This window comes from Rhopilema esculentum, chromosome 12 (assembly GCF_057945365.1).
Source record: "Rhopilema esculentum isolate cy_ngs chromosome 12, ASM5794536v1, whole genome shotgun sequence".
Lineage (NCBI taxonomy): Eukaryota > Metazoa > Cnidaria > Scyphozoa > Rhizostomeae > Rhizostomatidae > Rhopilema > Rhopilema esculentum.
Window position 1 is genome coordinate 972,691 of NC_142826.1, and position 15,385 is coordinate 988,075.

General features: G+C 35.7%; 1 protein-coding gene across 3 annotated transcripts; it reads right to left on the reverse strand.

Annotated features, from left to right (window-relative positions):
- Positions 1-122: 122 nt before the first annotated feature.
- Positions 123-15,338, reverse strand: LOC135681185 (uncharacterized). Of its 3 annotated transcripts, XM_065195510.2 has the most exons (16): positions 15,076-15,190; positions 14,217-14,421; positions 13,165-13,312; positions 12,672-12,840; positions 11,650-11,972; positions 11,033-11,213; positions 9,877-10,172; positions 9,335-9,497; positions 8,288-8,467; positions 7,215-7,340; positions 6,649-6,768; positions 6,427-6,512; positions 5,869-5,914; positions 4,956-5,081; positions 3,106-3,267; positions 123-1,358 (listed from the first exon to the last, which is right to left on the reverse strand). In XM_065195510.2, the coding sequence occupies exons 1-16, from the start codon at positions 15,164-15,166 to the stop codon at positions 1,201-1,203; spliced, it is 2,580 nt and encodes an 859-aa protein (XP_065051582.2). In that variant the 5' UTR covers positions 15,167-15,190; the 3' UTR covers positions 123-1,200. The 3 variants fall into 3 exon arrangements, with proteins under 3 accessions (XP_065051582.2, XP_065051584.2, XP_065051583.2); XM_065195512.2 differs by lacking the exon at positions 15,076-15,190 and having other exon boundaries at positions 13,191-14,356; XM_065195511.2 differs by lacking the exons at positions 123-1,358; positions 3,106-3,267 and having other exon boundaries at positions 4,957-5,081; positions 5,838-5,914; positions 15,076-15,338.
- Positions 15,339-15,385: the final 47 nt, after the last annotated feature.

A 15,385-nucleotide genomic window follows, 5' to 3' on the forward strand; every position in this document is an offset into this window, starting at 1 on the left:
TCTACTTACATTGTTATCAAAACTAGTAAATTACATTGCTATAATATGAGACAATCGTCTGATCTTGGTTTTTCTCTTCCCTTTATCTCTACAAACTTCAAAAAAAACTTTCTGACATTTGGTGGGGTTAAGCATTGGAACTCCTTGCTAAAGAATATCCGCAACAAAAATTCCTTTAAAAAAATGATGAAACTATACCTTTTACAGAACTCCTAAGCCATAAGAATTCGTTATACATTTTTTAAATATAATATATCTCTAACTAGTGAAATTTACCAGCCTACCGCCTTTATAAATATAAATATTTTTTTCTCTATACTCTTACATTCTCAATTTTTTACTCTCACTGTTATACACTACTTCAAAATGAAATGGAAATTATAACCTTGAGTTTAAATGCGTCACATGACTCGATAGCTCCTCGCGAGTTTTTCTCATGTGTCCTTCACCATAACAAAACCAATTTATCTGATGTACTTGATTAACTAAATTTTTGAAATTGCTAACTTTTGTATTCTAACTTTTAATTCTTGGTAGATTGTAATTAACATTTGTTTTTGCTGATAAAGATTTTGAGTTTGAGTACTTTGAAAATTGAAAGTGTTATCTTTTCCACCATCCGCGTATTGTGTTCTCGATAATGTAGATATTAAGATAAAAGGTAATGTAGATGACAGTGTTTATGTACAATAAATTTTTTTTTGTTTTTGATTGTAAACATTTGTTGCTGTCATTTGCTTAGTGACCCATTTAATTTTTCAACGAACATCTGCAAAAGAAACAAAAGGGAATGCTCTTTTTCTCCAAGTAGTCCAGTCAAGTAGTTCATTTTTCAGGTAGTTTTCTGCTTATAATCATCGAAAACTTGTCTGATAGAACCACGTGTTCCAATTGAGACTGCGTGTTACAATATGCTGACTCACAAGATAATTACTTTTTCAGTATTTCAAGTAAGTATCGCATGAATCCACAATAGAGTGACTTTCTCTGTACTATATTGTATTATATTGTGTCTGCATCAAATAACATTGCTTTCCATTACCTTCGCGTTAAATTATGAGGCATCTCAAAAAGCAATAATGCAAAATCTCGTTAATAACAGCCTTTTTGTCTATTACTAGTGCAATAAAAGTGTACTAGGCTACATAATTATACCTAAATATCAATTCAAAGTACAACATTTACATTACAATATTTGTATCATTCAACAAAATTGTTCGACTTTTCAAAATAATCATCAGGGTCGATTTCATGATCGATCTCTTCATTTGGGATGAGCCCTTCCAGAGACTTCCTTGATTTGCCTCTCTTCCATTTTTTGAAGAACCAAGCCAGAGCAAAAATGATAACTCCAATTACTAAAAAGATAAAAACAGTTTAATAAGAGAAGTATTTTGAATAACGATACAAGCTTTAATGTTGTGAATTCGAAAAAATGATGCTAGTTGCATTTCTCTTGCTATGTTAGTCGCTTCCATAACAGCATTTTCAAATAAGAAAGCCCTAAAAGCTACTTTGCTTGAAAGATACATCAAAACAACCCTGCTTAAGCTAAAAGTCAGTTACTGGGCCTAAAATCAATAATTTTTATAACTCTACAATTATGAAGAACTTTAGGCCGCAGTCCTTTGTCAACAAACGAAAAAGAAAACAATGACTTAGAAGAGCAGTTAGCTAAGTTGATTATATTCAAAGATCGACTTTCTGTAGAACTTGTTACTTTGAGACCATGCTATTCTATTCAAATCCATTACCATTTTTCAACTAACGATATGCCATATTTACAGACCCAATTTTTTTCAATTACAGACAAACAGCTCCCTTTCACAATGTTTAGAATTTCACGTAAATTTTCATTGCGTAGTCGATTAAGGTTTTTGGTTTAGTGTAATTAGGCCTTAACTGTATCTTGTGATGACGTGTGACTTGTTTACCTTATTTTCTAATTGCTTCGATTATAATAATTACACTTTCGTTTGAGCTAATTGACGTAAATTGAATGGAGCATCATCATTGGCACTTTATTTTGAATTAATTAGTTTACAGTATATATATAGAACGTTGAGGTTTTGTTATTGCGTGCGTGCAACTGGGGGTGGTTGTGCGAACCCAGCTGTGATTTGCTGAATGATATGAAATGAGAAAAGCTCAAATGACTTTTTCTTCAGTGTTTTCTCTGGAATACAAAGTTTAAAAGAATCAGCAAGATAGATCCTGAAAGGTCTAAAAACACAACTCCACAAAGTGATTTAGATCAATTTATGTCACAGGCTTTGGTCAACGTTTGTCCAAAGTTGCCGTTTGGCAGAAAGTCAAGGTTTGGCAGTTTAATAGTTCATTTAAACCTTCGAGTTACCATTTGAAATACATATGTAACGGGCCCAAGAAAAAAAGAAAAAGGCATCGATCTGCAAACTTTTGTCGTTTGATTACTTGGTAATTAATTTAGGATACCTTAATTACCAAAATTGGCAGAGAAATTGGCACCAGCACATTTTCCAAGCTAATGGCTGCTAATTTTTGGCAGCAAACCTCTTGGGAGCTTACCAAAACCGGCACATTAAACAAATCACTACAATGTTTTCGGCGATGCCATTCAAACGAAATTAGTGTACTGTACATGCGAGACAAGCACCCTTTTGTAACAGGCCCACTAATGTGCGATTCAGTAAAGTTTTCAAATTTGATTAAAAAAGATATATTGTCATCGAACGCAACAAGTACAGCATTTCACTTGAACCACACCCATGCTAGACAATACACCCTCGTCCAGTGGCGTAGCTTGACCTTCCAGATTAAGGGTTGGATTGGATGGAGGGTCATCAGTAGCAAAATTTTACTGCTGACGACGACGACGAAATAAATGAAGAAAAATACTGGTGCTATTTTACCTACCGACAGGCAATTTTACCGACAAATTAAGAATTTTTGGACCAACGGAAAAGTTCTCGACAAACCCATGAAGAAATGGGGGTGTCACGCCCCCCTACACTACCCCCACGCTAGCTACACCTTTGCTTTTATCACTAAGAATACTTGGAGTATTTGGCAATTAACTGAATAGCAAGGCGTGCTGAATCCAAATTCAATAATTGTCATAATTACCAGCAATGCTCAAAGCGATGACGACAATGATCATAGGGTCCAGGCAGTCATCTTGAACGTCAAGAAGCCCAGTTGGACAGTAACAATCAAACCCACCAATTGAGTTTTGGCAATTTTTCGCAAATGGGCACGCATTGGCAGATTCAATGCATTCGTCTATATCTAGAAATAAATGCATCAAATAGATGATTTTGAATAATCAACGTATTTGTTTCTTGGATTATCTTGCAAACTAAGGAATGAGCTTCAGGGCAAACAAATGTGACAGATCACAAAACTTTACACAATCGACTCCGTTTTTAGTCCACCCGCTTAAAGTCACCCTACCCATTACAGTAACAAAAGATTTAGACCCAAATAGGCAAAGCTAACCAATTCAGCTCTGCTTACAGTAACACCCCGTTTACAGGAGTAACAAATTTTCAAGGCACATTTAGTGTGAATATAACCGGAGTCTACTGTATCACTTTGATTGAATGGCAGCCTTTTCTCATGTACGGTATTTCCTTTAACATTCCTTCAACATTCCATATTTCCTTTACGCAATTGAACACTTAAAAAAAGATTCAAAATTTTGGTGAGCGTTTACAAGAGGGGGCGCTTTTAAAAGAGGTGCTAGCTTACATCAGAGACGGAAAAATGCCAAGGAATTTCAAAAGGGAGTGCTAATTTTATCCGAAACATAGCCTTTGCAAACTTTCTTTAAATAGTAGATTTCCTAAGCTATAAAGGGATAAAATATGTAGTCTCTATCTCTCTTACTCTAGTTTGTTGCTTTGAATCGAACTTTTCATTCTATTGGACGTCAGAGCATCTTTTAAAGGACCTTTCACTGGTAGGGCAAAACTTCCAGAGAGGCCCATCCTTTACTATCAATTTTAGAAAAGAAATGAATGTTTGGCCGAAAGAACCCATCATTAGTGGGGCAAAACAATGGTTTTCATTTCCAGTGCTTGGGCAGCAAGCTGCATTAGATGGGTCAGTGGCGTATTGATAGTGTATGTATGTCGGTGGGGATAGTACCTTATCGACGTATTCATCCTCATTCTCATCTGAATCATTACAAATATAAACATAAAGAAGACTCGGTTACTGGTACCACAACAAGGTACCTGAAATCGCTTGAACGAGATCAAGATTTCTTACAAACACCCGCAAATGAGCAGGCTCAGTTAAGCCAGGTGATTTTTCTTGGATCGCGCATGCATTTGTATGTGACCAATGATAGTTTGAATATCCACCTGTGTAAACAACCCACTCTTCCTGGATAGACGGGCCAGCCCACAGCATATAAACAGGCACAAACTACCTCTTATAGAATGGCAAAATGACAACGTCATTGAACTCATTTTTTGAATAGAATTTATAAATTCATAGACATTGAATGCAAAACCCTTTAAATATATTGCAAACTGACTGAAGTATCTAGAGCGAAAAACCTGAGTTTCAATAATGGATAACTTTTCTGTCCAGCCACTAAACAGAGGTGTTCGGCGGTTACTGGGGGGGGGATCCAGTATTAGAAAGGGGTGAAAACAACTTTTACTTAAATGATCTAGAGATATAATTGAGATATGAGATATGTGTAAATGTGAATCTTTGTGAAGATAATGGAGTTTAGCAACAAGCCTTGCCCAAGTCAATAAAATATCACATTGTTTATGTATGAAGAATCAAATTGATTCCTGTCAGTTAGTAAAACGTCGATTTAGTAAATACATGACCCCAAAGTTTCTTCTCTAAAATTGGTGATAATCTGTTTTATGTCTTATATGCATTTATTCATTGTTTCTAAAATCAAAATAAGAGAGATATGCACATAATTCATGGCATTGACATGACCAACCTACCCTCACAATTTTTATCCCATGTCTTTTTGAATCCATATTTGCAAGCACAGTTGTAAGACCCAGCCGTATTAACACACGTTTGATTTGTGCTGCATGAGGATTTCCCCTGTTTGCATTCATTTAAGTCTGAAAATTACGAAAGCAAAAAGTTTTCAGTAATGTTTTGCTTAAATAACATAAAGTGCGTTCTGCCGAGTAATTGTATGATCAGAGTTTACTCCTGTGTTATTTGCAGTGTGTGATTTAGGGTAACTTTTCTCCTAAATATTCTTATAGGTGAAACACGTTCTATCTTTGCCAAAATTAAAACTAAATATTCAACGGGCGTAGCTGCAAATAAAACGTCGTTGATATGTGCACTTTCATGATATTGAAAATTTGTAAAATAGAACACAAAGACAGTGATAAAATAACATTTATTGCCATGAATATTGCGGTTTTCTGGCATACTCCTTCATCAGTAATAAGGAAGTAGCGTAATTGAGTTCAGGGGAAAATTGCAATGCAAGAATGCGATGCATTATAACTTAAAAGAAAAAAACGTTTATTTAATAGAGTTCCTAATTTAAAAATAATTCTTATTACTCATTGAATGGAAAAATAAGTCTTTCTATTAGCAACATCATTGTCTCCGAATAGAGTTCCAAAAACTGACATATCATTAACAGAATATTTATCTGGGTTCAAAAGTTTTGAGACATTGGTAATTGAATGTTCAAGTTAATGATCTTTATTACTTCTTCTTTATTACTGATGAGCATTTTTGATGAAGAACAGGTAAATGCAATAGAAAGTAGAGAGATGCATGGGGGAATCTGTTTCACGGAAAATTTGGATTCATGGGGTGACTTAATTGTAGGTAATCATACATAGAAAATATACCAAGTATGACTTTGGAATTGTAAAAATTTACCAATGCATGACTTGTGTTTTAGATCTGCAATGAATCCAGATGCGCACTGTGGAGCGAAAATGGAAAAAGACATGACATCAGACGAGCTAAACGACTCAAATGTCGCTACAAATAGAAATCCTTACAGGGAAAATGATCTGATGTAAATGAAAACAAAACGAGATCGATCGGATAATAAAACCTCGGAGCAAAGTTGGATAAAAGGATTGAACTTTCACGATTTCTTTAATAGCTATTCTCAGGCTACTTATGTCGCCAGGTACCTTAAAAAAATACCCTAAAAGTTGGTTGTTTAAACAAAATCAGCTGCAATAAAATGAACTCAAAATCTGGCAGCCCAGGCAGAGGTGGCGCCACGGAGAGGACTGGAGAGAACGTGTCGCAGACAGTGGTCGCAGATAATAAAAAATTGACAGGGTAAAGGAGCGTTGTTGTAACAGAGACTTGTGATGTGGTCCCGTACATTTTCTTCCCGTACATTGCATGATTTTTAAAAAGGGCTGATCGCAAAAAATACTGCTCCGCGGTGCCTGTACAGATGTGAAAAGTTGCCCTAACCTTTTTGCAACGATATGAACCGGCTGTGTTGAGACAGATTTCACTCGGGGAGCAACTGGATGTATCAAGCATGCATTCGTCTTGATCTTTGAATGAAATGATAAAAGCAAGACATTCATACTACAAAAATTATTTTAGAAACAGAAACGGTATTATACGAAGCTGCTGCAAATCAATCTTAAATATTTGAAAGACTTGAATTGTGAGCGGTAAATCAATTACCTACGCATGCCTCGTTTTTTATAACATATCCCACGTTGCATACGCATGTGAAGCTCCCGTTAACAATGCCACATTTTGTATCTGGTATCAGACACTGGGAATCTTCGCAAGTATTGCGATCTGAAATGACAAAATAACTGGAATGAGATCAAGTTAAGGACTAAATGATACGAACTATATAGAAAGAGCTATTTAAACAACCTAGCACTTTACTCAACAGTTTACCGAACATTCCCGTCTTTTGATTGGTCTTGATCGCCTCTCGTGGCAGCTTATCCACTTCCAGCAGAATCAAGAAGAGAAGGTGGCCTAGCGCTTCCCCGAGACGACCCAGACTGGTTATCTTCTTTAGCTGTCGTGCTGAATATGATTAACAACTGAACTTGTACTCTAGCCGGATAAACTTTCAGTTGAGTAATCAAAATCAGATCCTTTCCTTTTTCAATCGTATCCATTGCAACGCTGACAATTCTCGGCATTCAAAATGCATCATCCCAATTAATTTAAGGATTGTTAATTGTAAATGAAATAGCACTTAAAAAAGGAAAGAGAGCATGCAAACATACAAACGCAATATTTCCCGTGTAAGCTTCTCGCATACCCTGGTTTACACACACATTCATATGACCCAGGAAGATTTCTGCAGTTTGAATTTTGTGGACACTTTGCAGTTCCCTCTTTACATTCATCAACTAGGCAAAAGAAAACATTTGGTTTAGATATCTTGTCAGTTGCTAACATATTTTTCTGATGCAAGTGGCACTCTCAGTTTCAAGTGGTTGTGAAATCAAGTCCATAAAAAGAATGCAAACTATTTTTCGCGATCATCGTTTTCTCAATGTCCTTTCTTTGATAGAAGAAGGGAATAACGTTGAATAACGACAAAAAATGTACGCGGAAATCTATAAACAAATTCAGATCAAAAGACACGTGAGTACCGTGAAAGTTTTAATACTTATTTGCGTGTATTCGGAGGCAATGGGGATTAGTTGTTAATGACTGCCATGCACTAGAAAATTAAAGACATCTCCTACCCACCACCAGCCTGGGGCATTCCCTTTGCCAAGGTAACGGTAAAGCCCTGAAAGGGTGATAAGGTCGAAAAGAAAATCTGTCACAACATCTGGGAAGGCGGATTGGCCCTTGCTGCCTGGCAAGTTAGTAGGTCTACTGAGACGGAGGCTAGCTGGAATAGAGGTTAGCATCATCAGTGAGGGCATCCAGATATCTAACTCTACTTTTATTGGGAAATGTGCGCCTGTGCAACAGCACAGCAACATTAACTTTTACATGTGGTATGGAACCTTGGTTTTTCTTTAATTCTTTCGTAATTTCAAAGTAATTGCATAATAAAGGAGTTCTGCTTCTATTTAATTCCGTGCTTTTAATTGATACTTCAAATTGAATTCGGGCCCACAAAATACTCATTATGCTAGCCTTGATTCTTTTTACGATGGGAAAGTTTTTGGAAGGTAACGTAATCCCGGTAGCTTAGATCTATTATCTGTTTTGCTTAAATATCAACCAACCTGAGACAGATACAGAGAGTTTCCATAATGCATTACTAATTAAGAATTAAATTTTTACATGGTCTAGTTAGTTAGCCACAAGCATTTATCAAAGGAATAACAGTACCTACTTTCTTTCCTACACTCAACTGGTTTGTCCTCGCTTTTTCTCCAGCTTCCATCTGCCATACACTTGTCGGGGTCACCAAAAAAGATCGTTCCATCACTACATTCATACTCAGCATCTTCATAATGTGCATATATTCTCTGCTTGGCTTTGCCATCTTTTGGATTATTTGGGCTAAAGCACTCTATGGCAAAAATGTTGTCCCAAATTGGTAGATATCAAAACTAAATAATGAATTGAAATGCCAACATGGCGTGAAAAAGCTGGAGAATAACACATAGGATTAAAATGTGTTTTCAGACAATGCCAAAAAAGTGAGCAAATTTTATATCCAGGAAAAACAGCGAAAATAGCTTGACAGAAGAATTATCCACAAGCCTAACTTTGACACATGCGTTTTCGTTTTTCGTGCTTTTTCGTGCCATTTGAGAACGTAGAAAATACTTAGAAACAATTTATGCAGGAATAGATTTATTGTGGCTTCTTTCATTTATCTCATAGAACAAAAATGAAACTCGAGAATTCTTATCAGATTATGTGAAAATTTTGCTCGGATTATGTATATTCTTACACCATGCTTTAGTACGCTATGGTGAAAAGAACAGGATGGTATATTTAGTTGTAACTTCATGCTTCGTCAGGCAACGGGTACATCGAGCACTTTATGGCAAGCCGGCAAACAGTTATTTTTATTACGTTCATAAAATTGGTATTGGACCTTGCTATTGGCAAACTTGATAACGATATTTGACGAATGTCAAATTTTTCATCTGGAGCATTTTTTCAAGCATTCGATTGAAATGGTGCAGTGTCTGTCCTTGTCTGTCAGTAGAAATCCAGCAGTTTGATAAGACCTTCATTGAAGACCTGAACTATTAGGTTTATGGTAGAATCTTTTTAGATGCCCACAAAAAACCGCTGGCTACATGCATCGTTTCAAGCTAAAATTATAACGATAGGCAAATTTTCTCTAGTTTCAAAAGGCTTCAAGAATTACTGCTTTATATCTAACATTTGAAAAGAAGTAGATCTTATATTTAAACCAAACTACCTCTTGTTGCCATGGGAATTTTAGTTTTGATAGTAGCAGTGCCAGTCATCTTAGGGGCCTTCTTCTGCTGCAGCCAGTTCGGTTTCACTTCTACGCTCATGCCAATGAAGGCATACGCGTCATACAACGCGTTCAACGCCACTGGCTCTCCTATCCAGACCTCCTACAATATGAAAAGGAAAGCTGAATTATCAAAAAAGGCGATTAATCTTTACTGTAATCTATCCAAAATCATGTTTAGAAGTCTATAAATAACGCTGGTTTATTGTATTCTGAAAAGAAAAAAAAACGATTCAAAGCTTCTCAACTGAAAAAGCAAAACTCTCAAACAAACAATTCAAATTCTTGACAAATGCTCTCTACAAGTTTTAGGACCTGGTAACAAAAATAGTTCGATTGTTTGCCAGTATCGAAGATACATTCGAATTCGTTTACTAAACCTGGTACTAGACTTATGTTGCTGGTTTGTGACATTCTTTTAAATTTAAATCAAAACGGTACCTCTTAGGTTCCAAAAATTAAGACAGTAAAGAAGCTATTACCTCCAAATATTTCAAAGACTTTTCTGTCAGTCGCCTAAAAGCATCTTCTTTAACCAAACCCAACAAAATTTTAACTTTTGGAACAGGCTTTAAAACGTCCTCAAGTTCCACCGCAGTGCCATGTGTATCGGCATGTAATACCTGTTCAGCCTTTCCATTCGCAGCATTGAGAGCAAGGAATGTAAAGCCACGCCCTTTCGATTCTATGACTTGCCCATTTATTTTAAATAATGCACCAGTTGAAGTTGCACATGAGCCTGGCTCACATGACTTCGAAATAATCTCGACATCGATTTCTACAAAAGAAACACAATCGAATATCTAAAGAATAGACAACAAAATTGCATCATTGAATGGGTTGTGTTAAAGAAAGGAAGTATTTAGGCCCCAAATAAGTCAGAAAAGGACATCAAAAGACCCAAAATTATTCCCAGATTGGCTTCAGGGTCATACAAGAATTAGGGGAACTCGTTTGTCTGTGAACTTGTTGCCAATGCGTGAAGTTTCATTTCTTTTTTAATAGGAAGTTTCTTTTCCGATTCCTACATGAAACAGTTCAGTAACAAAATGTGGGATATGCTGACTTGATTTCAAATATTCAGAAAGGAAATATGCTTGACGTCATACATAGTGTTTTAACTGGGATAGAAAATGATTTGCTTTCCAAGGAGCCCTTTTATTCAAAAGACTTGTCAAACGGATAATAGGCAAAGATTCCATTATAAGTGTCTAATTGAAACCATCTTATGTTGAACTTTTGTATCAGGAAGAGTAGCAGGTTACCGAGTGCTTAACTCAATAGAATAGCCTGCTAAACTAATGAAGAAGTTAACCTTTATTATTTTGTTAGAATTATCTTTTTTTAATCAAAACAGCGATCAACTGAGCAACACCGAAGCTCTGAAAATTAAGTAAAACTTATGTGTTGCAAGACATGAAATCGTATGGGCAATTTACACAAATCTTATTATATATTTGGCTGATGATCGCATTGAGCATGAAAATCGGAGTAGCAACTGAGAAAAGTCCTTTTCTATTCACCAAAGCGTGTAGAGCTTTGCCTATACGGCATCGATTACTTTATGACTGACCCATAAACAGTAACTTCATTAGATGCAACTCAATGAATATATTGGGATTGTTCTGGGAAGCATACCTCGCTGTATCTGTAAACTGATCGAAGTTGTGACACCGCCCAAGTACCTATCTGCAGTGTTGAACTGTCTCAAGCTTCTTGCTTCTTCGTGGAAACCCTCAGTTGCACCATGAACACCGATAAAGGTGTACGCTGACCTTAGTCTAAAAGTTGGAATATCTGTTCGGCCAAGAACGCTTTGCTGGAGGGAGAAAGAGCGGAATAGAAGCAATGAACAAATAGACATAAAAAGCAAGGTATAACCCATTTCGTTACGCCTAGTGTACGTTTGAAATTTTTGTCACCATTGCTTTCCTATTTTTTGCTTAATTTTAAAGTCAAACATGCTATGTAGATATCTCCTTCTGTCACATGCTGTAAAAAAATTGTTTCTCTTTATCGTAAATTTGCGATGTTTTCTGCAAGAAAAGCGGCATTCTCGTCTACAAATATCGCTAAAGTGTGCTGGCTTTACATGAAAAAATATCCAATTTGAAAAATTCTGTTATTCTTCACAATGGCTTGAAAAACAGGAATAAACAAAAGAGAAATAATGCAAATAGATTGGATTGTTGTGTATGACGTGAGTGAGATGTTTACAAAAAAGTATAGTATAGAACTGATTTTAATTAACTCACCAAGACCTCCAAGCCCATGACACCAAAATTCTTGCTTGCATCCCCCTTAACAGATCCCAGAACGATAGTGTTTGGGGGTGATGAATACACAAACGAGGCAAACCTCGATTCTTCTTTCTTGTCCTTTGAGAAGTCAAATGCCTCGGTAGCAAATACGTGCCCAAGCTCTCTTGACATAAATACAATGTTCAATCCGACTTTCTGGGGCGAATGATTAATTCCGTTGATTGCTATTGTATTTAAAACGTCATGGCACACCTCCTGCTTCGGGCGGTGTGGCCCAGGATCGTCACAACCAAGAGAAGAAATTTTTATGTTGACCACTGCAAAGATAAAAACACCAATCTGAAATCAAGTGCATCATATTTAACTTAAACTTTGCTACTGAAAACGTTTGACCTCGTGATAAGTAGAAAAAATTGAACAATTTTCACACATCAAAATGAATACAATCTTCACATCATTCTGGTCTTTTTTCGATATTTGGATCATGGATAATCGAAACACTTTTCCATGTTTCAAGTTTTCCTTTTAGCAAAAGTAGCCTCCATCCCCTCATTAATTTCACTAGTACTCCAACAAATCAACTAAGATGAGTCATAAGACCTCTTGCAAAGAATCTTCCTTTTTAAAAGCTTCGGAGTTTCCAACCAATGTAAAGAAGTACAAATGTGTGTTGTATCTAATGTTATGTCATGTCCCGAAGTTATGTCCCGAAGAATCACTTGAAAACCTTGTAGCACAATGAAAATAACTGCAAAATCTTCCTTTGATTGCAAGATTCTTTGTTCATTAGGACTTATTTTTAAGTGATTAAATAAGGTTTTGAAACAGTTTCGGCTATCTTCAAATATTAACTTTTTTCATATATGTTTCTAATGTACTTCAAAGCTTTTCTCTCTCTTGAAAAAACGGGACATCTCTGAGGCTGTTTGACCAATGCGAAGTGGATCTGATGGTTTTGATCCGTATACTACGCTCCAATGGAGCGAAATCTGGATAAAAAGAAACATCAACTTTACCATTTGGCGTAACTGCTGCCAGCGTTTGATAAATGCCAGGTCCTCGTTTCCGTTCTAGAGCTTTTTGGAAATCTGGAGGATTTTTGTCATCTCTTAGACGTGTGTGTCCCTGAAAAAAATATGCTCCTCCGTAGTAAAGTTTGTGCATCGCCTCTCCAAGGATTCGACTCTGGAAAACACGAATAAGAAATCAAGAGTATTTTTGTGATGATACAATTAAATCATTTGGTTTGAGAACCTGGGAGCTTTATTTATAAATTTCTTATATACCCTATAAATTGAAAACACGCAGACTATGTGAGATTTTAGTCAGTTTAAATTGTCATTTAAAAAGTATGGTAAATATTGTTTTCAAAATGATGATTTTCTCTTCAAGTGTTTTGACCTTGTGTTCCTCCTTTACTTTTTCCAAAAAAATCTCTTCACCCAGAGATAAAAAGTTACCTAATAGAAGAGCTTGTTAAGCGAAAAATATGAAAATTAGTTAACATACGAAAGCTTTGATGAGCTCTTGATTACCATCTGTGCCAACCTGGCCGTCTTTGTAAACACCACCGAGGACTATCCTTTCTTGGGGAAGTTCATTTAGAAACCTAGCCAGCTTTTTAGTGTCCGAAGAATTAGCAACAGTGGCATCAAAACTAGAAGAATAATTTGCTTTGTGATGAGAAAAGTTGAGACCAAAGCAGGTAGAACATTATATGCAATAGGAAAGGCAAGGTCTAATTGTATCACTGAACGCTTTCTAATATTCGATTGAAAGGGTCATTTCATACAAGAAACATTATGGTCTTAAAATGCACAAGATAGATTATTAGATTTAAAAGATTTGGTTATTGTCTTAAAATTCATACAAGATTAGCAAATGATACTGGCTATCTCAAAACTATCGATGAATCAACAGACTAGTTAGAGTGTCAAAAGAAAGGGCTAACATCGACAAAGCCTTTCCTTTCCCGTTTCCGCTACCCACTTCTCACCAGAGAGCACGTTTTGGCTGCTTATCAGAGAAGTCATTTATTTGGCTGCTCATAAAGATTTTCAAAATTATACATTATTTCCTTTTACAAACTTCTAGCTGAGCAAAAAATATATTTATATTCCAAAACAAAGTGTAAATGAACGCCTTCCTATGGTAAATGCTCCACACATAAAGGTTTTGGTTTTATTATACCGATAATAAGGATATTGTTTATTTCCAACACCATTCTTTAAAAATGTATGGGATGTCAAGGTTACATAGCCGTCGTGCTAAACTATATTGTAATGAATACTCTTTTCTGCCTGAAAACCCAATTGGTCTATTTTTTGAGTATTTCCCTTGAAGTACCAGTATTTAATTTTACAATAAACATAAGATTCTTTCAAATGTCTCCATATTATAAACGCCAAGGAAGGGGAAATATTGAACTTTATATTTGATTATGAAACAACGAAGTAGTGAATCCTGAATCCAGACGCAGCATGGTTCAGGACCTTATCAGCTAATATGTGTTTTATTTAGTAAGTTTTTTGGTAACGAGATTGTTGAGGGAAGGCACTTACCTTTTTTCGAACTCGACATATCCACTGTATTTATTTATTACAACTATCAAAAAGCCAGATTTCAGATTCGTCTTTGTTTTATATTCGTACACATAATTATTGCTTTTTTTGCCATAAACATTAACCTTTGACAATGTAGAGCCTCCGTTGGCTGGATCGTCTATGCCGAATGAGTAAACATGAGCTTTGAAGGAATCCAAGGGCCCTACAAAATATTAGGTTGTTATTTCGTTAGTAAATTCAATTATTATCCCCATTCAACTAGTGAATTCTTCAGCATAAAAAGTCATTTTGAAAACTTTCTTTAATTTAAAACAGATTTTCAAGATAATTTTAAAACATCATGCATCTTCACGTAATCCCTATTGCCTTTTAACAATAGGTGTTAGTCTGCTATGTAGCGTTTCTAGTGCGCCCAGCAAAACTCGTTCTTGCTGAATTTGTCAACTCAAAGGTTCCGTGGAAAAAGCTTGCCTTGATTTTCAATATTGACGAAGATAATCCCATTTATCTTCCATACAAGTGCGTACGGGCCCTTATTTACTTATTTACCAAGTGCGCCTGTGCATTGGTGATAATAAACCATGATAAATCTTTAAAATAATCTCTAACTTTAAATATATTCATTATGAGGAAAAAATAGCTCGTAATATATAACAGTTAAAAAGCAAATGAATGCAAACAAAAAGGAAGCTTAAACAAAAAGCAGCTTCACAGTTTTGACAACATTTACTATTATGGTACCAAACTCAAAATCAGAATATGATATTGAGTCCTCCAACCTTACAAAATAGGATTAAAAATGTTAGATCGTGAAGAAATACTCAGCAAAAATTTAGTAAAACGTTTGATAACATACCTATTTGAGAATTTACTCCGATATCAATTGCTAATAAGAAAAACAATATGATCTTTGCAGCAATAATCGTTTTAGGATTCTTCGCACACATGGCTCGCAAGGATTTTTAAGAATTATAAAAAGACAATGAGAACCAATGCATTTTGACTTGTTGCGCTTAAATCGTAAAAGTTTGAATGGATACATCAGACGGATACAGATAATCCTGCGTGAACTTATGTCATATGACGCAAGAACGAATATTGATTAATTCAATTTTGCGTCAGATTTTATATCAAAGTCGTTCAAAAAAGCACCGTGACTCTATAGT